Source organism: Podarcis tiliguerta (genome assembly GCF_965153285.1).
Source record: "Podarcis tiliguerta genome assembly, chromosome: 6".
NCBI lineage: Eukaryota > Metazoa > Chordata > Lepidosauria > Squamata > Lacertidae > Podarcis > Podarcis tiliguerta.
Genome location: NC_139539.1, coordinates 73,806,155 through 73,830,053, shown reverse-complemented (window position 1 = coordinate 73,830,053; position 23,899 = coordinate 73,806,155). Strand labels below are relative to the sequence as shown.

At 40.7% G+C, this 23,899-nt stretch overlaps 1 protein-coding gene across 7 annotated transcripts in view; it reads left to right on the top strand.

Moving 5' to 3' along the window:
• ABCD3 (ATP binding cassette subfamily D member 3) overlaps positions 1–23,899 on the top strand; it is a 44,279-nt gene that overhangs the window by 7,471 nt on the left and 12,909 nt on the right. For 4 of the 7 annotated variants that reach the window (XR_014512320.1, XR_014512321.1, XR_014512322.1 and 1 more), the window contains exons 2-14: positions 7,289–7,322; positions 8,664–8,762; positions 10,310–10,398; positions 13,706–13,775; positions 15,730–15,827; positions 16,003–16,126; positions 17,367–17,423; positions 19,719–19,861; positions 20,556–20,625; positions 22,215–22,284; positions 23,038–23,135; positions 23,226–23,317; positions 23,793–23,881. Coding sequence is in view for 2 of the 7 variants with exons in the window: in XM_083444906.1 (XP_083301032.1) it covers positions 7,289–7,322; positions 8,664–8,762; positions 10,310–10,398; positions 13,706–13,775; positions 15,730–15,827; positions 16,003–16,126; positions 17,367–17,423; positions 19,719–19,861; positions 20,556–20,625; positions 22,215–22,284; positions 23,038–23,135; positions 23,226–23,317; positions 23,793–23,881 (1,133 nt within the window). In the remaining 5 variants the exon portion in view is untranslated. Of the gene's footprint in view, positions 1–7,288; positions 7,323–8,663; positions 8,763–10,309; positions 10,399–12,541; positions 12,612–13,705; positions 13,776–15,729; positions 15,828–16,002; positions 16,127–17,366; positions 17,424–19,718; positions 19,862–20,555; positions 20,626–22,214; positions 22,285–23,037; positions 23,136–23,225; positions 23,318–23,792; positions 23,882–23,899 lie in introns of all 7 variants that reach the window. The other 3 variants (XR_014512323.1, XR_014512324.1, XM_083444907.1) reach the window with 1 other exon arrangement.

Genomic DNA, 23,899 nt, shown 5'->3' with positions numbered 1-23,899 from the left:
GCCCTTCAGCTGAAAAAGTTTTCCCATGCCTCCATTAGTGCTAGATGTTCCATGTAAAGATTGAACTGTTTAGGGTTGTCATATTTCAAAAAGTGAAAATAATCCAGACACAAAAGTTGGCGGCTGGGGGGGGGGGAGTTGTTGAGCTTACCAGCTGTATGGTAACCCTAGAACCGTTCTAACTGGGTACCTGTGACAAAGGAATTTGGCAAATACTTCAGATGATTTGTGGAATGGCGTGAGACTTTCTTCTTCCTTAAGGCGTATGAAAACTGAGCCAGTGAAAGGGAGAGTTCACTTCTTGTCTGCTATCAGTAAGCTTAGGCCTTAGCTGACACTTTGAAGAATCTGACTTTTTTCTTTTTTTAGGTGACGGTCGCATTCCACTTCTCTCATAAGAACATAAAAAGTGTCCAACTAGGCCAGACTATGGCATGGCTTGCACAATGTGGTAATACAAACCATGGCTGACTGGGACTGCATGTGTGTGCTGGCTTCTGGAGCAGAACTTGCATCCTAGTCCTTTTAGTTCAGCTCAGTTCATTTTATTTATTTCATAAAATTTACGTACCGTTTGATTGTAAGAAAACCCTTAAAGTGCTTTATGAAAGGTAAAACAGGAAAATTGGGGGGAAATTGCAACCCTACTTTAAAACATACAAAAGTTAAATACTAAAATATATTAAAATGACATCAATGTTCTCAGCATCTGGGTAGGCAGACACTGAAAAGAGTGCAGTGATTGTCATTTATTGGTGTCAATAGGCAGGGAGTTACAAAGTGCAGGTGCTGTCACACTAAATCAGAGGTTTTCAACCTTTCTGAGTCCACGGCTCCCTTGACAACTAAATTCTTTCTGTGACACCCCTTTGGGGCTCGGGAGCCCAGTTATGTCACCCCTTTATTGCACAACTGGCAGCCTCTCACCCTTTATTGAATACCATTCTTTGTGGAGTGCTCCCTCAGCCTCCTCTCCCCTCACCTCTCCTTGGAAGTCTTCTGGGCAGCTTCTGCTGCCGCCCCTAGTCTCTGAGCTGCCCCCCCTGCCCTAAAGACAGGTGCCTCCTCACACTGCCCCATAGGGCCTGGGGCTTGTCTGTCCATTCCCAACAGCAAGGGCTGGTGGACTGGCTGGCTGGGGTCCCTTGCCCGTTTGCTTGCTTACTCCAAGGCTGCTTCAGCTCCTGGCAACCAGCACCCCCTGGCCAGCCCAGCGGCACCATTCGCCTGGGGAGCTTGTAGCCAGGGCTGCTGCAACAAACAGCTGTGCAAGCCTTTTGGAGGCAGAGACGTGAGAGGGCATCTGAGGAAGGGAGGGAAGGAAAGAGAGACAGAGGCTAGGGTTGCCTGTGGCACCCCTGACCATCATTCAAGGCACCCCAGGGTGCCACAGCACTGCACTAAACAATTGGGTTCTTACAAATGCAGAACGTGCTGTGTAGCACCTGCAACAGTGCCCTTTCCGCCAATCAAAGCGGTTGTGTGATCAGATGTAGGGTGGGGCAATCTCGTAGGTAAAATGGTCCCAAGTTGTTAAGGGCTTTATAAACTAATAGTAAAAAAGGTAAACTTTATAAACTAATAGCAACACCTTGATTGCTAAGCCAAGGTTTGGCTTTGCATGTTGTGCAAACCTGGGACTGTGGTTAAGCTCTCTCCTCCATCACTACCTACTACTAAAAGCAAACCTCAACTACTGCTCATGGTTAAGGAGGAGAGAGCTTAACCATGATCCAGGGATTTATTTATTTTATATGATGCACTCAGTCAATGTAAGCTAAGAGGACTGGAGAGAAGCAAAGTGGCTGCAATCGCCTCCCTACAAACCCCGTACATTTGCACTAGTTATGGTTTGGCTTAGTGTTGTGTGCGGACGCAGTCCCAAGGTCCATCTAGTCCAGCATTCTCTTTCTTGCACTCAGGTTCTTTGGGGAAGTATACCTGCAGGCCATGAAGGCGACTGTGGTCTCCCCTGTTTGGCCTCAGCATCCACTCTCTGTCACCATTTTTTCTGGGCTAGTAGCTAGATTCTTTGTAGTGCTGAAAAGCACTCCTGCATTTTCTTCCTTTCAGTCTCTCCCAAAAGAATATCATGAGACTTGACTAGCACAGAGGTCTTAGAACATAACTTGCACAAAGGCCTACTGTTTGCTCCTGTGGCTTAATGTTGCATAAATGTGCGGCTCTGTAGCCCAAAGGTTGTATTGTGCTGTGGAATACAAAGAGAGAACAGGAAAAAGGGGAAGATAATACAATTGGGGTGAGAGTCAAGTTATTATAGTCAAGACTGCAGCTTTTTCATTAATCAGTTAGAATCAATGATTCAGAACAGTTTGATCAACTAAAAATGCTCTCCCAGTCAATTCTTAATTCAAGTACTTATAAGAACTGCAGGTGCCAAGTGCTGTCTTGAAAGAGCCATTCCTTCATGTATGAGAAAAAATGAGTTTGTTGTGGACATGCGCAGATCACTGAAAAAGAAAGCTTTGCTTTTATTTAGAACTATTTTTGTTGTACGTAAATTTATTGAGATTTTATCCTTTGACTAAATTCAGTCAATTGACTTAAGGTTTTTCTTTAGCTGGCTCATAGTCCTTGTTACAGTGGTTTGTGTATTTTAGCACATTGTTTTCCTAGCTTTTTAAAGTGTTTTAGAAGCATCACAAAAGAGGTTTTTGGAGAGTAGTAAGTACCCAACAAGGACAAAATATTCCCAGAAGAAAGTGTTGAAGGAATTTGCAGTTGTGGGCAAGTGTCTTGTGTGTACTGTTCTGATGCATAAATCTGTACACTCATTTGCCTGCTGGCAGAAGAAAGCTCTTCTAGGTAAAAGGTAATGTATTACCTTATTACATTACCTTTGCACTTTGATTCCTGTACTTGGCATGCTACACAGATGGAAAAGGAAATGTGGTGGAGCAGCCAAAGGTGTACATTGGCTATTTTAGAACGAAAATTGTGTTTCCTTAATATAAAAAATTGCTAAAAAGAACTGTATAACAAATTGCAACGGCCAGTGCCAGAAACAGAAATGAAATGTTTTGGGGTTCTTGTTTTTTTAAAAAATGAACATGCTTCATTTTGTGGAAACCTGGAATCATACATAGGCAGCTTCCTGTATCAACACTGGTATCAAATGCAGTGTCTCCTTGTCCCCCTACGTCCAGCCACTGGCACTCAGGGTTCTACTTTCTACCTGGCTATAGCAACTAGGGTGGAATTTGTAGGAAAAGGAGAGGAAATGCCTCCACTTTTTTAATCCTTCTTCCTCTCCCAGGAACTTTCTAAGAAGAGAAGGGAGGGGAGAACTATGGTAACAGAGAGAGTGACCCGATACCACCTGCACAAACAGTCCTGGGAAAGGGCTTTGGGAACATCTTGCCACTTTGCTTCCAATCTCTGGGAAGGATTAGTTGAAGGAGACCCTTGGGACTTTGGGAACCCTCACCACTTTGGGTCACCTGTCTTAACAGACATAGCCGCTGATCAGCAGTGATGTTGCGCAGTGTCACAAATGCTTATAGCTTGCGCTGCATGCACCCATGCCCAAATTTAGATGGAGAGGATGGAGTGCCTGGGACCAGCAGAGATGGTCCTACATAGTACTGGTCCTGTATTACTTTATGAAGCAACTGAGCCCTGTGTTGCTAGGGTGGTATGTGGTGGGCTTCAGTGTGTTGCAGGATGTATATGAGTTTCAGTGTGGAGCAGTGTTTTAGGGGTGCTGTTGGGGATCTCAGTGTAGGGCTGAGTTGGTGTTTAATGTAGGTCAGAGTTTGGGAGCGTAGATTGTGGGCAGGGCCAGATTTAGCTTTGATGAGGCCCTAAAGTACTGAAGGTAATAGGGCCCTTTATATATCAAGCTGTCCTTTGTCAACAACAAATTGTCACTGTTTTCTGTGTTGAATATATGCTATATGGTAATTTATGGACCTAATAGGTCCATACACAATGCATAACACTGTTACTGTATGTAGGTTTTATTTTATTTGTTTTTTATCTTATATTTTGGAAATGTACATCCAGTTTTTCCCCTCTTTAAATTTTTGGGGGGCCCCACTATAGCTTGTTTAGTTTATACATAAATCCGGCACTAGTTGTGGGGTGTGGGCACCTTTAGTGATTTGATTTCTTGAGCAACTAAACACATGGCATCCAAAAAGAGGATGGATGGCCATCTGTCATGTATGCTTTAGTTGAGATTCCTCCATTGCACAGAGATCCCCTCTGTGTCCCTTCTAGGTCTATGATTCTATCTCACATGTATGCATTGCCGCAGTCATTCTCTCTCCCCACATGTTGTGAAATTAAATACTGGAAGAGAATGGCAATTTTCTCTTGGCAGACTTTCCTTGGGGAGGGGAACTTCTGAGTGTGGTGTTCACTATGGGATGTGGGCGTATGTATATAGTTGCAGTATGAGTGGGTTGCATGCATGTGTATTGTAGATGTGGTTCTCCCATGACAATTTGTTAAGTTTCTAAATGTTTCCATGGACTCAGAAAGGTGGTTGAACCCTTTTGTAACCAGTGTACTACGCTGTGATAAAGTTTTTCATGATACAGTGGTACCTTGATTTAAGAACAGTCCTGTTTACGAACGATTCGGTTTATGAATTCTGCAAAACCAGAAGTAGTGTCCCAGTTTGCGAACTTTACCTCGGTCTAAGAACGGAATCTGAATGGTGGAAGGGCACCGGCGGCGAGAGGCCTCATTAGGGAAAGCACGCCTCGGTTTAAGAACGGTTTCAGTTTAAGAATGGACTTCCGGAACAGATTAAGTTTGTAAACCGAGGTACCACTGTATGTACATAGTCATTGGACATAGCATCTACTAGGTTACTCTCTCTGCAAACACTCCAGTCCTTGCAGGGTTTTAGCTTTACTTTTGCTTTCAGCCATGTGCAACACATTTTTCCAGAACTTTTTTCATATATTTTAATGGGGCTGGAAAACCTGAATAATTTGAACCACTGATCAAAACTTCACGAAACCAATGGCATTCACTCCCATGGGAAGCAGTGATAGGATGGCTTTCAAAGATTGGATGGCTTTAAAAGAGGATTAGGCTAATTCACGGACAATAAGGCTGTCCATCATCATCATTTTATTTGTATGCCGCCTTTCCATAGTTAAAACAATGCTCAAGGCTACTAGCCATGATGGTTATTCTCTGCCTCCATGGTTAGAGGCAGTAATGATGGAAATCCCAGGAAGACAGTGTGTTGTTGCACTTGGGGGGCTTCCCACAGGCATCTGGTTGGCCGCTGCGAGACTCTTGCTCGACTAGATGGGAAATTGGTCTGATTCAACAGGCTCTCCTCGCGTTTTTTAAAATTGGTACCAAACTTCCAAGTATTGTGGCCTTTGGTAGAATTATAACTTCTGACTCTCTTTGGAAACTTAGACTAAAGACCCTTTAATGGAAAAAGGCCTTTCAACAGCTATATCTTGATTAGCAGTGTAACCTTATATGTGCAGTACTGTACTACCAAGTCCAATGGGGATTTCTCCCACTTAAGGGAGTATAGGATTGCTGCCTAAACGGGAGTAACGGATCTCATTGTGTTCGTAACTGAGTTGCACATTGTAGGCGACTTTGTCAGAAATAACCTGTGAACTGGTGCCACACCTAGTGAATCAGGTTGTACTAGAATGATTAACTGTGCGTCTTGTACTTTTAATCCTTTAGAAGAGTACTGCCATAATTCCCCCAGGCAGGAATTTTAAGTTACAACTTGTGCTGTTCTAGCCTAACCTGTCTGTTCCTGCGCATCATGCTCATACACACATGTGTGGATGCTGGGATGGGGGCAATACCAGCAGGGTGTAATTTACAGAGATAGTAAATGTCCCACCCCAACTCTATAATGTTTATATGGAACACATAAATGATTATAACATGTGAGCAAGGGCTGAGACATCAAAGGAACTTTCAATGCTCAGTTGTCCAAATTATTTTTCTCATTAATAACGTTGATTTTCTTAAGTAATTTATAAACTTCCCTTAGGTATTCATCAAAATCTTTGAGCATTCTATGGTAACGGTTTCTTTTGGATCATAGCTCTTGGATAATATATATCCAGGGCAGGGGAGAATATGTCAATGAAAATTACCTTTCGGCAAACAAAGAAACCACAACCCGACAGTGCTAATTTATGCTTTCTGCCGCCACTACCTTGAGCACAATCAGGAGACCAACTTACCAGCCACAATGTATTTTGTGTCCTTTTTTGCCCTCAAATCTCACCTATTTAGGCTGATAGTGCTTATCTCAAGACTTACAATGTAAAACCATTAAAATCCTGAAATATTCTTGCAGCTATTTATGCCAATTTTGTAAAATTAGACACTGAAGCCCATTTGAACCCTGTGTTCCCTTCTGATAACTGTCCACCTGAAAGTATGGGTTCAGTTTTCAGGTTTCAATACCTTTTGTAAGAATAGACTCTTTCCTGGTAGTAATGGGAGTTGTAAGGATTTATACCTTTTTTCCCCCAGTCCAGCCCAGGAGCAAATTAGAGCAGGGTGTCTGCAGTACATGATGACAGTAGAAATAATGTCATTGGTATGAAAAGGTTTCCAGTAGAATATTTGGCCGCTTTAATGTTGCTAGCTTTTATGCTGAATAATTGAATTTTATTCTAGAATTACAAAGGGACGCAGGTGGCGCTGTGGGTTAAAGCCTCAGCACCTAGGACTTGCCGATCGAAAGGTCGCGGTTCGAATCCCCGCGGCGGGGTGCGCTCCCGTCGTTCGGTCCCAGCGCCTGCCAACCTAGCGGTTCGAAAGCACCCCCGGGGGCAAGTAGATAAATAGGGACCGCTTACTAGCGGGAAGGTAAACGGCGTTCCGTGTGCGGCTCTGGCTCGCCAGATGCAGCTTGTCACGCTGGCCACGTGACCCGGAAGTGTCTGCAGACAGCGCTGGCTCCCGGCCTATAGAGTGAGATGAGCGCACAACCCTAGAGTCTGGCAAGACTGGCCCGTACGGGCAGGGGTACCTTTACCTTTACCTTTTACTAGAATTACATACCATGACAAAACAACAACAAAACCAGGGTGGCAAGGGGGAATGCATAAAAGATGCATTTCTCCTGTGGTTGAAAATCAGCTTCTGTATGCCTTGTGCTAAACTGCTTTCATTTCCAAAAAACTGCTGTATATTACTACTCTTGCTCTACCTAGTAAAGAAACAATTTAAGGTTTTTGATATTTTTATATGATGTCTTTTGAATAACTCTTCCTCTGAACCAAGAAAATAACTAAAATAACTCTTCTGTTTGCAGAAAGAAAAGTGGAAAAACATTACCTGGCAATGAGGTGAGTCTGACTAAATTTAGCAATGTTAATGCAGATTAGGTGGTTGATAAAATCTAGTAATTCCACTGAACAGCTCAATAAATTGCTTTGAAGTATAGTCTTTGTTCAGTTCAGAAAACAGTAGATTAGAAAAGGGGTTATTTATCTAGATTTCCCTGTTGTCTTTGAGTGGTGACAGTAGAGTGACAGTGCAATTCTATACATGTCTGCTTGGAAGTAAGCTTCATTAAGTTCAATGGGGCTTCTTATCAGGTATGTGAATATAAGATCTCAGCACAATTGGAGTAAATCATCTAAAATATCAATGTGGCTTTTCTGTAGTGTTTGCAAATGAAAATACTTTGGATAAATTTGTATCAGTTAACATTAATAAAATCAAGAAGGCATTCTAGAGCATTTTGTACGGACAAAAGAAAGTATGTTTAAATGGTGCTAATGCTTGAGCACCATACCTGTCTTTTCCTAGCACTCTGAAATATATTAAATAATACTGGTTTTTCTTTCTTGTCCATGTTTCATAAAGCAAACATTATTGATGCTTTTTTGCTTAGTTTGTTTACCACTGGGTGACTTTTCCCCATCTAGCTTTAGTTTGGAAATATTGCAAAATGTGATGCTTATGTGTGTTGTTCAATTCTGCTTCTGATGTATAGAAGGGCCATGCACCTGTGGGTTTCGATGCCAGGATAAGGAGAGGTCATTAATCCTTCCTCCTCTCCATGCAGTTTACACCTGTAATGAGCAGCAGAATAATTGTTTGGAAGAAAGCACCCAGACTTCCTGTGTGAGATATCAGGATAGACCAGGCATCCCCAAACTCGGCCCTCTAGCTATTTTGGGACTACAATTCCCATCATCCCTGACCACTGGTCCTGTTAACTAGGGATGTTGGGAGTTGTAGTCCCAAAACAGTTGGCAGGCTGAGTTTGGGGATGCCTGGGATAGACTGCTTGCTTACTCATGAGTTGATCTGATTGGAAGTGCTGCAGGCCTGCTTCTTGAAGTAGAACCTTCTCCAGCTACGTCCTCTTCAGCATTTTATTGGGTGTGCATTGGCCAGCAAGAATCTTATGCGGCAAACTGGAGCGTCCAACCTATTGGATCCATTCATGAGTAAGCACTGGTGACTGCAGGCAAACATTTTCCTCTTTGAAAAATGGAAGCTTATGAAGCATTTGGCAGATTTAGTGTTCCAACAGCAATTCATGTAGAATGGGTTGACTGTTTCAGAGTGATTAAAATACAGTTGTGTGCATGGCATCTAATACTGTGCTGTCACCAATATGGAATGCAAAAAGAAAACAGCAAGATAATTGTATTGTGTTATCTTTTCATGTGCAGAAAGAAGTCAAGAAAGAACGAGCTGTAGTAGACAGAGTATTTTTTGCGAGAATACGACAAATCCTGAGAGTTATGGTCCCTAGAACATTTTGTAAAGAGGTAAGCTGCAAATGAAAAACAATCAGCCTGTCTAATTATGTTGCTTTTACCTGTCACCATGATTCTAATAATCTGATCACTTTCTGATATCATTTATATCAAACTATTTTCCATTCAGCCTTTTCAGTTACCAGAATTAAGTTGGGCTCAGAGTAATAGCTTACAATATGCATTTTAGCCTCAAATTGATGGGTTTCAATATACATTATTTCTCATGTATCTGATGACTTAAAAATTGAGGACACAAAAACTTTTTAAAAAACTTTTTAAAAATAGTTTTTATTGAAGATTTTTTTGTGTTACTAGCAAATAAACAAAAAGAAAAAAGAAAAAGTACATATAGTGTCTCCACTTTCAAATCATAGTCTTTTTCACAGTTTGTTTGCATTCAGCACAACAAGACAATGACTTATCCCACTCAACACCATATGAATTGATATGGCTATACAATCCGCCCCCCCCCCCCGACCCGCACACATACAAACAAACCTGACTGCAACCAACTGAATATAACCAACGAAGCTCTGGACCTCCAATCTCCCACAATGCCAACAAAAATAAATATATATATGTAAACAACCTACTGACGTGATGCTGACACAAAAACCCTGCACGAACACTGTGCAATAGAACTAAATATCATTATCCCCTCCCCACAATCTCTCTCCCCATTTTCTCTTTCCTTTCTCTTTCCCCCCAACTGCATAATGTTTATGACACCTTATTCATATGTCATTGAATATCTATTGAGAACATCAAGAAAATTGGGAATTACAGACCTGCTGTGAGCACTGAGCCTCATAAATATGGGACACATCAGTGGCTATAGATGAGATTTGCATAAGATGGTTTCTACGATTTTTCTTTAGCCTGGCCTTCTGTTTAATCCAGGTTAAAATGTTTTTCGGCTTTTTATTTAATTTCACATCATTGCGTCCAGATTTGCCCTTCCAAGAATGAGAGGGTCCTTCTATTCCAGTGGGGAAATCCAGTGAGGGGAGGGGGAGACAATTTGTGCCAATACCCCTTCTATCTGCAGCCCCCAACACTGCCTCTAAGACTTTTCTGAAGGGTCTCCCAACCCTTTAGAGCAGCATAGTTCAGGTAGGGGGCGGAACAGCTTTTTCCAGCGCACAGGGAGAAAGGGAGTCCGCTAATATTGTTTCACATAGCATCTCATGGGTAGAGATTTACCTAGAGGCAGTCTGGATCCAACACATAGACATTTACTGGCCTTTTTCTTAAAAGAAACTTTTCCTGAGTCTCCGGTGAAGGCCAACTGAAACTCAGGGGCATAGGAACCACCAGAAGTGTCCAATCAGAGGATCTTAGTGATCAAGGTGGAGCATAAGGAACCAGGCAGTCCTTAAGGTATTTTGGATGAAAGTTATTTAGGGCTTTGTGGATTTAACACAAGTACCTTGAACTAAATGACTAAAATTTGTGCCCTGCCCTTTGTAAGTGAAGAAAGACTCTAGGCTGTTTGTAGAAAACTCATTAAGGAATGATCATCTGTGAACACTGACAACTCACTTTACTTTTACTAGACAGGTTATTTGGTACTCATTGCCATGATGCTAATACTTCGCACATACTGTGATATTTGGATGATTCAGAACGGAACTGTTATTGAGAGGTAAGCATTCCATATTTGATCCCTGCATGATATACTCATGTGACGTATAAGATTGCAATAACTAGGGACAGAGGTTGCATAAAATGGATTGGCAGTTGACTTAGATTTAAAAAGATAATGGGATGGGGAGGTAAATTATTGTTCCTGCTGTGAGAATGAACCAAAAAGAGTGTCTGGCTCTTATTTCTCTTCTCATTCTCTCTTGTAGCTGTGTGGGAGAGAAGCTGTGAATTCTAAATTAACCACAGTTTGATCATGACTTGTTCGTACTATCGATAGTTAAAAGAAATCTCAATTTACAGAGTTCAGAGGTCATGGGGAACTGTGACTAGTTTAAATTCAAATGCAGATGTTTTCAGGTTCTTCTCACATTGAGGATGGGAATGCCTGGGCTCGAGGCTTGTCACAGCTCATTCTGGTAGCAGGAAACCATGCCTTCCCTCTGGCCCTGTTTGCATATAATAGCTTATCGTTGTTTGGTGCTATTTATCCAAGCTGGAACAAGACTAAGCACAGCTTCATCACCCTCCCACGTGAACCTGAATGAAACTTTCGCTTGCATAATCCCCTGCTCTCGTGTGTTTTGTTTCACTTTTTCAGACACCTGGTTTTGCATATGAATCAGAGACTGTGGTTTAAAACATGTTACTTAAACATTCCAGATTTATCCCCTGTGACTTGAAGCTGGCTTGTTTTGAAGAATACAAAACAGAGTTTGTTTTAAACCACAACAGCCAGTTCCTACACCACAAGCTGAGATTACATGACAGGGAAATTAAACGCTGCAGAAGTACTTGTTTCAGATGCTGGGCGAGCACAAGTCTTTGCTCAGGCTTGTTCTAGATTATGCATCTCTCACTAAACCATGGTTTAGTGTGTTGCGCAAAGGGGACCGATACATCCATTATGCAGTCAGTGGCTTAGCTCATACGTCTCATTAAACCATAGTTAAAAACTTAAGTATGCTTAATGGGAATGAGTAGCATGCTGTGTGTGTCTGCTGAACAGTTCATCCTCGTTCATCTTCGTTCATCGACTTGTGCTGCCACCACATCACTGCGAAGAGAGTCAGGGTTGTTGTGATGTCCGAATCTGGTTTCTTAGATTGTCTTTCTCCAAATACAAAGTGTGAGCAATAAAGCATGAACAAACGATGACACTGAGTTTGGACGTCATGACAAGCCAGACCATCTTGTTTCCCATAAACATGGCATGAGCAAGAGACTGTTCAGCATCATGCTGCACATTCGCATTACAGCATAGTTTAACTATAGTTTAATGTAACAATATCCAATATGGTCCATCCTCCCCAGATATGTAGGACTACAACTCCCATCACCCTTGGCTATTAACTATGCCTGGTTGGAGTCGATGGAAGTTCTGGTTCATGACATCTCAAGGGGGGTGGGGTGGAATGTTAGCTACTGATTTAATGTGATGTGTGAACCAGGCCAATGTAGTTATAATTGTCACGAGTGAAAGCTCAATCCAAGCAAACAATTAGTTTTCTCTGACAGTTGATAGGATACTGGTAGCAGGGAGAGATCAATTTGTGGCAAATTTCCTATTTGTTGTACAAAATATAATCCAGGGTAATTTATTTCTGTGGGGTATAATCTGCAAATAAAATGCAGTCTTGTAGGCAGAAGTGATATTCAGAGACTTTCTGTGTTTTAAAAGAAGAGGAATGTGCTTGAGTTTTGGTTTCTTGTTTGGGTTTCATAATACAAAAAATGAACCAATTGTACACAAAATACCATTTGACTTTATTATTTTTATCTTGCACATTTAGTTCTCTGCTAAATCGGTTGTATGTCTGTCATGTCAGCAGTAATGATTGTTGATATAGTGGTACCTCGATTTTCGAACGCCTCCGTTGATGAATGTTTCAGTTTTTGAACGCCGTAACCCAGAAGTAAATGCTTCCATTTTTGAATGCGCCTTGGAAGTCATGCCACGCAACTTCCATATTGAGGCTTCTGTATTGAGTTTTCAGTTTTTGAATGTTTCAGAACTCGAACTGTCTTCTAGAACAGATTACGTTCGAAAACCAAGGTACCACTGTACACTGTAAAAATATATAATGGTGGTAACTCTTCAGTCATTAGAAGAGCTGTTAAATTATGTACATTTTTTCTTGCAGTGCAATCGTAAGCAGGGATCTGTCGCTATTCAAGAAATCCTTTTTTAAATTTGTAGTTTCCATTCCACTGGTAAACAGATATTGTTAATATTAGCATGCACCTATACATTTATGCTGTGATAACTGACGCATAACTGAAGCAATTAGCTTTTTCCTTCCAGTTTATGTCTTCCGAAATTTAGTTTGAATAACGTCAACTAAATTGTACAGTTTATGGTGCTCCTGTGGCTTTTCCATTTTTTTTATTTTAATTGCTTCAGAATGTATGGTCTTACAAGTTGTACTGAATGGTGTTGGTTATCTTCACTGTTGCTTTCTACCTCTTCCAAAGTAAACCCCTTTGCCTAGGTAGAAGAGAGAACAAAGTAAACAATTCCCCAGGCTCTCTTCAGTTCTCATTCTAGATCAAGGCATTACCAAATGGTCAGAACTTCTCTGTCCTCACTAGATTTTTAAACCCTTGTCACCATTCACCTACCCATTCCTGACTTTGCCCTCTCCCCACCCTCCACTGTTTTTGGTTTCTCCTCACATTTTTTTGGGGGGGGAGGGGAACATACCTTTCTTCATTTCTAATCCTGCTAATCAAAACATTTGGGCTCAGTGGGCCAAAAGCTATTTATTTATTTCCAAAGGAAACGAAACTGCCTCTTCAAGTGGTAGCCCATTATAGCTCCTTCCTCCCCCCATCCCAGTGTCCTGAGGTCATTGGGATGCATATTTCTTTGTGAACAGAAGCTGAACGATAGAGAATGAGGAGAGGACATGAGGACATAGTGATAAGTTGGGCAACTGTACATCGTGGAGGGGTGGAATTCAACACTGAGCTTGTTTGGTGACAGCCCTATTGTTTCCTTCCATGGAGAGAGAAAGCTTCCTGGAAGACCCGCAGCCCTCCCCATGTTAACAGCCTCTATAGTTAGTTGTTTTAGAGCTGCAGTGGAAACGCGGAGAAGGGTTTTGGTAGACCAGCTGTTGCTTTGTTGGCAGATGTGGAAACGCATCTGTATGCCTGTATGGTGGAACTAGAGTCCTGCTGCTTTCTTTGTTGAACTTCTTGTCCTGTGTTCACCTTAAATGGCTTTCTACTTTGCCTTCATGGAACCATTGTGGGATGGGCTTTGCTTCCCTTACGCCTAACATTTTGCATGTGGTGGTTTGCAGTGCTATCATTGGCCGCAGCAGAAAAGATTTCAAGAGGTACTTGTTCAACTTCATCGCTGCTATGCCTGCTGTAAGTGTTGACATCGCTTTTGTAAACGTGACCAATTCCAACTTCTCAGATGAGCTCCAAAGTTAGCTGTTGTGTTTTAAAAATTGAAATGGCATGTTATTTTCTTTTTAAAAAAAACTAAAAAAAAACTTGCACATGCATCTAGGGTCATAATTAATCCCAAAGGGCTGTAAGAAATATATAATGCTTTAACTTAAAGGCAGTGAGATAAATTTGACTCCAGTTTAAAGTTTGAGGGTGTGTGTGAAATACTCCACATACAGAGTATTTAGGGGTATAAGTAATTTTTTTTTAAATGCAGAAGGCAGCTAAGATGAGAAATGTTAGCTATTCATGTTAGCTTATATTCATCCCTCTGCAAGATTTTTAGTTGAAGAAAAATGTACATAAATATGGTATTGGCAACTGGTGAGAAGTAGTCATTAGAGATCCAAGGAGGGCGGGGAGGAAAGAAAAACAACTTTATAAATTTTCTTTTTTAAGAAATAGAAGTAGAAACCTTCTTAAGTGTCTTTCATCTTTTTCCTAACATACGACTCTGTTGGCATTTTTGGCCTCAAGGTCAGATGAGAAAGTGCTTTTTACAAGTGTTAGAACGTTTTGTAGAAAAATGCATTCTTGTTCTAGAGTGTTGTGACTGGGAAAATTATAGACAGGCATTAGTGGATACAGAGCAGTTAGATTAATAACTCAAACTTGGTGGAAAGCCTCAACAACCTTTCCACCCTTCTAAAATTCATAAATAGCATACTGTGTGTAGCTCCCCCCATTAAACAGCTGAATGACATCCAATAAGCCCTTATCAAGAAATTGAGTTTATTTGTAAACCAAGATAATACCCATATACCTTTTCTATTGTTTGATCTACTTGTTTAAGACGTCTACATTATTATAATATGAATATTGTGATAAAACATTAAAGTAATATGTTCCAACATAAAAATAACTGAATAGTCCTTCCTTCTGATGAAGTACATGCACTTTTCAGCCTTTGAACAGTGATATCACTTTTCGGCTGCAGGATTTAGACTAGGGATGCCACATGTAGTTGATGGATCAGATTACTAATCAATTTAATAATATATTTAAGAGTACTTGGACTTGAAATGGTGTCCCTAATTCACAGATGAGCAGATTCGCCATTTGCAGATGACAAGTGCCATCTTAAAACAGCCGTTCTCTCCGATATGTGAGAGAAGAGGGCATGATTCAATGGCACTTGTGTGCATCATCTAAAAGAAAAGAACATGGCTTGTATACCAAGGTTGTGTTCTACTAGTGGAAAGCTTCACTGCTCACCAAAGAGCTGTTTCTGACCTTAAGGGAAAGTGCTGTATGAGAAATGTAGCCCCAAATCCAATATAACCTCTTCCATTTCTGGAAACTCTTGCACAACCAACCATAAATAAATCAATCATAAAAACAAAACAAACCCCATAACAGACACAGGAAGCTTTGGCAGCACACTGGTAACAAAACAACACCATTTGAATCCAGGAGTGGATAATCTTTGGCCCTCCAGATTTTGCTGAACTGCAACTCCTATCAGCCCTAGTAGACATAGTCAGTGGAAAGTTTTCTATTTCCTTACATGATATTTCGTGGAAATGGCACTAATACACCTTCCACTCAGTTCTCTGGATCCAAGCCGGTGTTGTTGTTTATAACTATTTTGAATACAAATTTATATAGGTTGACAACACGATCCCATGCATGATGCTCAGAAGTAATTCCTACTGAGTTTATTGAAGCATACTTCTGAGTAATCTTATATGGGATTGCAGCCCAAGATTTATTCAATTGGGCGATGATCCTGGTTTTTAATATGCCATCTGAGCTAACCTAAGGTGGAGGGTTTCATGCAGCTTAGACTTTGCCCTCTTACTGATGCGAAGAAGCAATCCTTATTTAACTTATTTGAGTTTGTGTAACATTGTACTGCTGCTGTTCATAGATCTCCCTGGTGAACAACTTCTTGAAGTATGGGCTAAATGAGCTTAAGTTGTGTTTCCGTGTTCGACTCACCAAGTACCTATATGAGCAATATCTTCAGTAAGTGACTAATTTCCCTCCCTCCAATATTTTTAATGATTTAATATAAATTTAAATTTAAACCAGTCTTAAATCATGTGCTTAATTGTTAAAAATGCTATCAGTTATTTATAAAACGCATAATTCAGTAGAAAATGCCACATTAATCTAACTCGCTGTTTTCCACACATTTTAGGACTTATACCTATTACAAAATGGGGAATCTGGACAACAGAATAGCCAATCCAGATCAGCTGCTGACACAAGATGTAGAAAAGTTTTGTAACAGTGTAGTAGACCTGTATTCAAACCTTAGCAAGGTAAGATTAAAGAGGAGCCATTCTTTTGTAATTCCATAATCTGCATAATTAAACATCATTTTAATATTTGTTGGATAGAAGTATATTAATACAGTATCAGTGTGTAACTGTTTAGCATAATCATTTGTATTAAGTCCAGCATATCATTTGCATTAAGTCCAGCGCATTACTTGATTGAGTCAGCCACATCAAAGATATAGTCCACAAATTATTAGGTACTACACTGCAAATGTCTTCAATGTCTTTCATTTAGGGCATGTCACATGCAACTGAAGTAGTTTCAGTTGAGCTGCTGCTTCTTTCCACACATTCTGTTAAGCAGCTTACAACACCATGTTTGCAATCTATAGCTTCTTTTCTGCCAAGCCACATCAAGGCCCAGAAGGTTGTCTCTCTTGTTTCAGTCCTCTCATAAACTTGAAAGACTTTCTCGGAGACAGTTTATAGACAGCTGTTGAGCAGAGCAGACAACACAAACTGAATAGATAGGCTGAATAGATAGGATGATGCATATTATTGTCTTAAGTTTTGAACTCTTTGTTTTTTACCATAGATTCCGGCATATAAGACGACTTTTTAACCCCAGAAAAGAGGTTAAAAAGTCAGGGGTCGCCTTATACGCCGGGTATGGGCGGCGCGGAGCTGAGCCCACCCCCCTGCTGCTGTGGCGGCTGCAAAGCAGTGGCGGCGGGCTCCACTGCACTCCAGGTGGCTTTCTCCCGGCACGGAGTCCGCCCCTCCCTGCTGCTGCTTCGGAAGCAGCGGGAGGCTGGCTCAGCTCTGCGCCAGGAGAAAGCCGCCCAGTCCAGAGCCCGCCCCCCGCACTGCTTCAGAAGCAGCAGCAGGGGTGGTGGGCTCTGCTCTGCGCTGGGCGGCTTTCTCCTGGTGCAGAGCTGCCCAGCGTATTAGGCGACTGGGCTTAGAAGACGAACCCCCAAATTGCAGCTGCCAATTTGGGGGGTCGTCTAATACGCCCAGTCGCCTAATACACCGGAATCTATGGTAAATCGAATGGTGTTATGTACTGAACTATGTCCAACCACTGCTTAATAAATGGAATGTCTGATTTCTTGGAGAATGAATATAAATCTTATATTTCAGTGTTGTGTGGGCTAATTTGGCTGTGTTTGTTTCAGAACGTGATAGTTTGTTTAGAAGTTGTGTACTTTTTGGCCTTTTTGAAAGTTGTGTGTCTTTTTTTTGGCCTCATGACAACTATTATTAAACCTTCTCTTAACAGCCATTTTTGGATATCGTTTTGTATATCTTCAAGCTAACAAGTGCAATAGGAGCTCAGGTAAGATCACATTTTTCATCATGTACAGTAATTGTTCTGCAAATGACCCATTTGTTCTACAGCACAAGCAATGTATTATCAGGGAACTTTCTCTAGATCTAGTATTCAGAAGCATTTGGAACCAAAGCATTTAAAAAAATACACAAACACTCCAGGCCATTTTATTATGCAACTGCTCTTGAAAATTTCTCAAGTCAATGCTGATGTCACTGGAAATATGTTGAAAGATGAGGGGAAGCCGCAGTTGAAACTTTATAGGCTAATTTCATAACATACAGACAAACAAGTTACCAGCGTATACAGTCCATGCTCTCTTGGAAGGTGATTGCATCATAGCCAAGCTGTTGAATTTTCATTGGCTTCCATTTCTGAGAAGATCTAATGGTTTGCCAATAGTTCGACGTCACTTTTTGTGGAAGCGTTTGTCCTGAAAACCCCTTATCCCGGCTGAGGTAGATTCAAACATGTGAAAAAAGAAATTATCACATGTCTGCATTCTTTCCAGTTCAGCTTGCTGTATGCTAAGAGTGTATTTTTCCACATTTCAGCTGGTAGATTTAAATAACCTATTGTTATCCCTTTCTGGTAATAAAACTCCACTGCATCTTTCCCATAATTCAGCACAACAGAAATACCATTGGCTCAGGCTAAGGTTCTGCATCTTAATGGATTCATTGGTACCGTAAAAGAGAAGCCAGGGCTGTCCATACTAATGTTTCCCCCCGATACATGCAGCTGAGGATTGTAACAGTCTTTCTTGGTTGTATACCTGGATGCTCAACTGCAGTGAATCCCTCAGTAAAATTTCACTAAGGCTGCGATTTTATGCAGATTTACCTTGAGGTAACTCCCACTGGGCTCAGTGGAACTTCTGAAGAGATTTGTATAGGATTATATTACCAATTTTCCCAGTGCCTCCTGCAGCCCGTCCTGTATCTATTGGTCTCATCAGTATATTTCTTTGAGAAATGTTTTCTGCAGTGTTCATTTACCCCCCAAAAGGTAACTTTTTCCTTGAATAACTGTGTTGAGCAATCCCATTTGTGTTTACTCAGAAGTAAATCTCACATTGTTCTGTGGGACTTATTCCCAGTTAAGCATGGATAGGATTCCAGCTTTAGGTTAGAAAGGATTTGAATATATTGTTGTCAATATAAAATAACACTGTACACACATTCCTAAAGTCTTCTTTATTGTAGGGAGCCATACATACAGATACTTTTGAAACTTTCAGAACTCTTATTCAGTTTTCTTGTGTTCTCCCCTACTTAAGATACTTGAGGGAAAATCAAGTATCTTAAGTAGGGGAGCACTCAATAAAATTGAATGAGGGTTTTGAAAGAATCTGTGCATATGGCTCCCTCTAAGTATTTTAAGTAGGGGAGAACTCAATAAATTGAATGAGAACACTAGTCTGGCTGAGCTTTGAATAAGGATTTAAAAACCTACTTTCCTAGTTATTGACTTCAAAGGGAAGACTTATGCATAGCTTAGCTTTGGAAAACTCTGTTTGGAGATCAGTAGTAGCCCAGTTTGCTCATCACATTAAACCGTAGATTAAAATGACCTACTGTTTGGTGAAAATGAGCAGCATGCTAGTGCATACTATTTGTTCACATTAAACCATAGCTTGTTTTAAACTGATTTAGCACGATGCTCAAACCAGGGCAATGTGATTTTTACAAAGTAAAAGTTTACAAGATGACATGAAATAAATCTCTTACAGGCATTAGTAAATCATAAAAATAGAACTGGATCTCTTTGGGTGCACTCATTTGTTAGACATTAATTATAATAATTGAAGTAAATAAAGTAAATAAACTATTTTATGCTATTAATTGATTCTAATCTAATAAATCATAATATGAGGTGTGCACACCTGAGTTCTTTATGTTCCTTAGGAAATTGTACTAAATGTCACATTTAATCCTTTATTATGATTTTCCAGCAGTTCATCGAGAGGTTCTATGTAAATAAATGTTACTTCATCAGTTAAGGTTGCAAACTGCTCTTTGCATGCAGCTAATTCACCAGTATTGAATGGGGCAGGTCTGCTTGCATGAAACTTGTGTGTCATTGGAGATTTCAATTGCAGGCAATATTCTTAAGTAATTTCTATGTAAATATGTCTTAAATTTGAACAGTGTGTGTTTTATCCTTCTATAGATAGTTGCCCATGGGGGGGGGCTTATACATGTCTTTATCACACATACATGTGCAAATTTTAATTAAAAAAATTGTGGTCGCTAACCAGTTTGTTCTGGAATTCTTGTCGTATTTCCTACATATTTATAGGGCCCTGCTTCCATGATGGCCTACTTGATTATTTCAGGCTTTTTCCTTACACGTTTAAGAAGGCCCATTGGTAAAATGACTATCACGGAACAAAAATATGAAGGAGAGTACAGATTTGTCAATTCCCGGCTCATTACCAATAGGTATGCATTTGTTTCAAGGCAAACTGGGGGGTCATAAAGACCAACTAAGAAATAAGATCCTTTCTGTGTTTCTTTATTTTCAAAAATTTGTTAACTTGCACTTATCACAATCCCAAGATCAGCTGTTCTCCTGAATTCCTTGTAGTTAAAACAACTAAAAAATTCTGAACTATTTAACGCTTATTATTGGGCCATTTCAAAGAAGAGACAGTTTTCCTGGATTGATATTGTAGCAGCTCTGAAATGTGACTTACAGATGGCATAGTCCACATAGAGTAGAGTAGAGTGTGTGTGTTAGGGTAGAGTAGTGCTTTACTCTGCAAATGGCGGGGATTATGTTTTTGAATTCTCCCATGTGCCATTTGTTTTTTGTAAATCTTGCACATAGAAACTTAGCCTAGCAAGAAGTGAGGTTCACCCTTTTCTATTCTAATGTTTGACTTGCAAGAAGGTTTTTTGTGAGTGTTTTTGTGTGTGTTTTTACTGGTGTATGTGGGGGGGGGATTCAAAATTGTGACCACCTACCTGCAGACAGAAGTGGTGGGGGTGGTCCCTTCTGTCGCCCCTTGACTCTTTCACCAGAGTTCTGCCTCATTCCGCTGGACAGGTAGCCCACGTTTGATTTCTAGTCGCTCTTGTTGCATGTAGTCCTTGCATTTTATCATCATTCTTCTTTTCATTTCCCCTTTTGCAGTGAAGAAATTGCTTTCTATAATGGGAATCAAAGAGAAAAGCAAACCATTCACAAAGCTTTCCACAAACTGGTAAGTTAGCATGAAGCAGAACGGTGTGTGTATGGCTCTTTGCAGAAGAGCTAGAGGGATATCTTAATGAGATGATCATCTAATGAAATTATGTCATTTAAAAATATATATTTTCCCCAGACACAGTGCATAAATTACTTTGTGGCATATGTTTCCGCAGGCTATATTATTATATATTGTATTGCCCACCTTTCTTCCATAGAATTCACTTTGGCATATATGGTTGTCCCCCTGCCCATTCTGTCCTTGCAACAGCCTTGTGAGATAGGCTAGGTTGAGAGATGGTGACCTGCCCAAGGTTACCCAGTGTCTGATCTTCATGGTTAAGTGAGGGGTTGATTCCTGATACCTCAATCCCTAACCCAAGACTGTAACCATTAAAAAGGATGCAATCTCCCAAGCATTCATTTTGTATCATCCTGTTCGATTTAGTGACCCACCCCAAGGTTGCTTACATAATTGAATGAATGTTGTGAAGCAGAAGTTGCTTAGTGACTTTGCACCCAAAGGATTTAGCAAGGTTTGAAAGAGGATTAAGTTTTCCACAAAAGAATAAATGGGGGGGGGGGGAAGGAATAGCGTAGCTTTGTCATTTGGATGGTATGGCCTTCGACTTGCTGTAAACATGTTTGATTTAAAGAAAAGCTGCAGGAATTTGGGGGTTATATTGGAATATGGGCAGAACTGAAGAAGACAGTGGCAGACCTGTGCTTTCAAACATGTATTACCACCCAACAGCAGTAAGTGATAGGGGTGAGATTTCCAATGAAGGTGTGATTTCCAGTGAAGGTGCTGTGCCCTTCTGCTTGCTGCTTCCCTCTCCCCCAGCTGCTTTTCTCCCAGCTGGGCTTTAAGAGTGGAAGTGAGCCTAGCTGGAAAGAAAGCAGGCTAAGGAAGTGCTGAGCACCCACCCACCATAACTCCATGGGAAATTATGCTCCTCACAGCCATCCCACTGCCGCACTGCTATTCAGTGCTCTCTCCCCACCTCGGTGTCTGCACTGCCTACTCCACCCTGACCTTTTTCTGAGATGGTATGCTTAGATTCATTAGTTTTACTTTTTAGCAGACAAGTTGCCTGCAGCAGTTTTTTGTTTTTTGCATCCAAGTTGCTGAGGCACCAGAAAGTGCTTCAGGAGGTGTTTACCCATTCACTTTAAGGCACCTCATACAGCTCACACATCCCTCTGAAGCACCCTATCTTTGGCCAAGGATTTGGGTTTGTTTGTTTTTAATCCACTGCACAATCCTATTGTAATATTGTGCGTGCAAATACATATTTCCCTTTCCCATGTCTTTTCTTAGCATTACTTGTGAGAAGACTAGTCATCCTTTTTAAATGGAAGTTGGGATTTTCAAGCTTGCCAAAAGGGGGATATTGGATATGGAGTGCCCAACCTTGGTGGAACAATTCCCTCTTGTGCACTGTAGTGTGTTTCAACATTTGTTTTCTTATTGCTCCTACAAATGTACATATATTTTAATGCTGGCTTGGCAGAGAACTAGACTGTTTTAGAAGCTATTGATTCAGTGCTTTAAATATATAGAATCTCTTGAAATAATTCTCCCCCTTTTTCCCATTTCAATAGGTAGAGCACTTGCACAATTTTATCTTGTTCCGGTTTACTATGGGCTTCATAGATACCATTGTTGCCAAATGTAAGTGTGCATAACACCCCCGGCTCTTTTGTGTGATAATCGCATCGGAGTAAAAATAAATTGCATTGGTGGTTGGGGTGGGGGGAGTTGGCTGGAAGTCATTTTAGGTTGTCCTGGGCAAGATAGAGCGACTAAAGAATTTATTAAATATTAATAATTATAATATGATGTATAATAACCTCACTCTCAATTTGTTGACTTCAGTGGCGCACTTAGGTAATTTTAGACTCTGTACTCAATTAGATGGTAATGTATTAATTCACTTTCTTCATCAGCCAACTCTGCTGTGTTTGGGCACCCTCCTCATTTTGTGGGGTAGATCCCCTTAACTTCTGCCCCAAAGTCCTGCCCTGACAACACTACTGGTTAGCTTAGATCCAAAAGCGCCTTGTAGAAGCCAAAGGGCACTTCTCTGCTACCCCATTTCCGCAGATAACCCACTCCTTTGTAGCACTTCTATCACGTCACATCAAAGGCGGTCCTCTCCAACCCTCAGAACAAACGTTCAGGGTTCTTTAGTCAGGAGTGGGTGTGTGGAAAAGTAGCCTTGCACAAGCATAGTTCCTCTCACACTTTCTTGGATCCAAACAACTGCAAACCCAACTGAAATGAGTGTAACAGGTGGGTTTGACGAGAAGTAAAAAATAGAGTTGCATGCTGTTGCTTAGTGTTGGGTTCATGTATCTTCCTCAGAATCATTGTAACCTTGTATTCATAGCTGTCTTTGAAATAAACTTCTAAAAAATATTTCAGACCTTGCGACTGTCGTTGGCTATCTGGTTGTTAGCCGTCCGTTTTTGAACCTGTCTCATCCTCGCCATCAGAATAGTACCCATGCGGAACTTTTGGAGGTAAGCAATAAGCTTCTGAGCTGAGTTATAGTGGACAGCGTGCAATTTGCTCACTTACTTATGATCAACCCCGCATTTTGTCACTTTAAGGATTACTACCAAAGTGGAAGAATGTTACTGAGAATGTCTCAAGCGCTTGGCAGGATAGTTCTCGCAGGACGTGAAATGACACGGTTGGCTGGGTAAGACCATTAATATGTACTATTGCCATTATCTTCCCAATAATGTATAGCTGTCAGGGTATGGCTTGTTGTGACATATGAACCTGGACTCGTGGTTTGTTTCTATGCAAGCCATGAATGGTAACCAAGGTTTCTTTTTGGCTTAGCACTTGTGGTTTATTTGGAGGAAACAAATCATGAACCGAGGTTCAGACATCGTGAGAAGCCAGGATCTGGGGAGGAGTGGAGAGAGAACTTTTTAACAGCATGCATTAGCATATTCCTTGTTCAGCGTGTAAATCATAGTTAATGGAAAAAAATAGTTTAATGTAATTTGTGAACTAGTCTAATTTGTAATTATGACTTGCTTGCATTATTGCACCTTCATTTTAAGCTGTTTTGGTTATTTAATTAGCTTTCGGAAACACTTTGTTTTTTGAATAATATTTAGTAATGCCTTTTCAGTTTAATAAGGTGTCCTTTTTTTAACTTCTAGGTTCACCGCTCGAATTACAGAATTAATGCAAGTTCTGAAGGAGCTGAACAGTGGCAAATATCAGCGGACTATGTTAGCCCAAGAAAAGGGTAAATGGCGGATTTGAT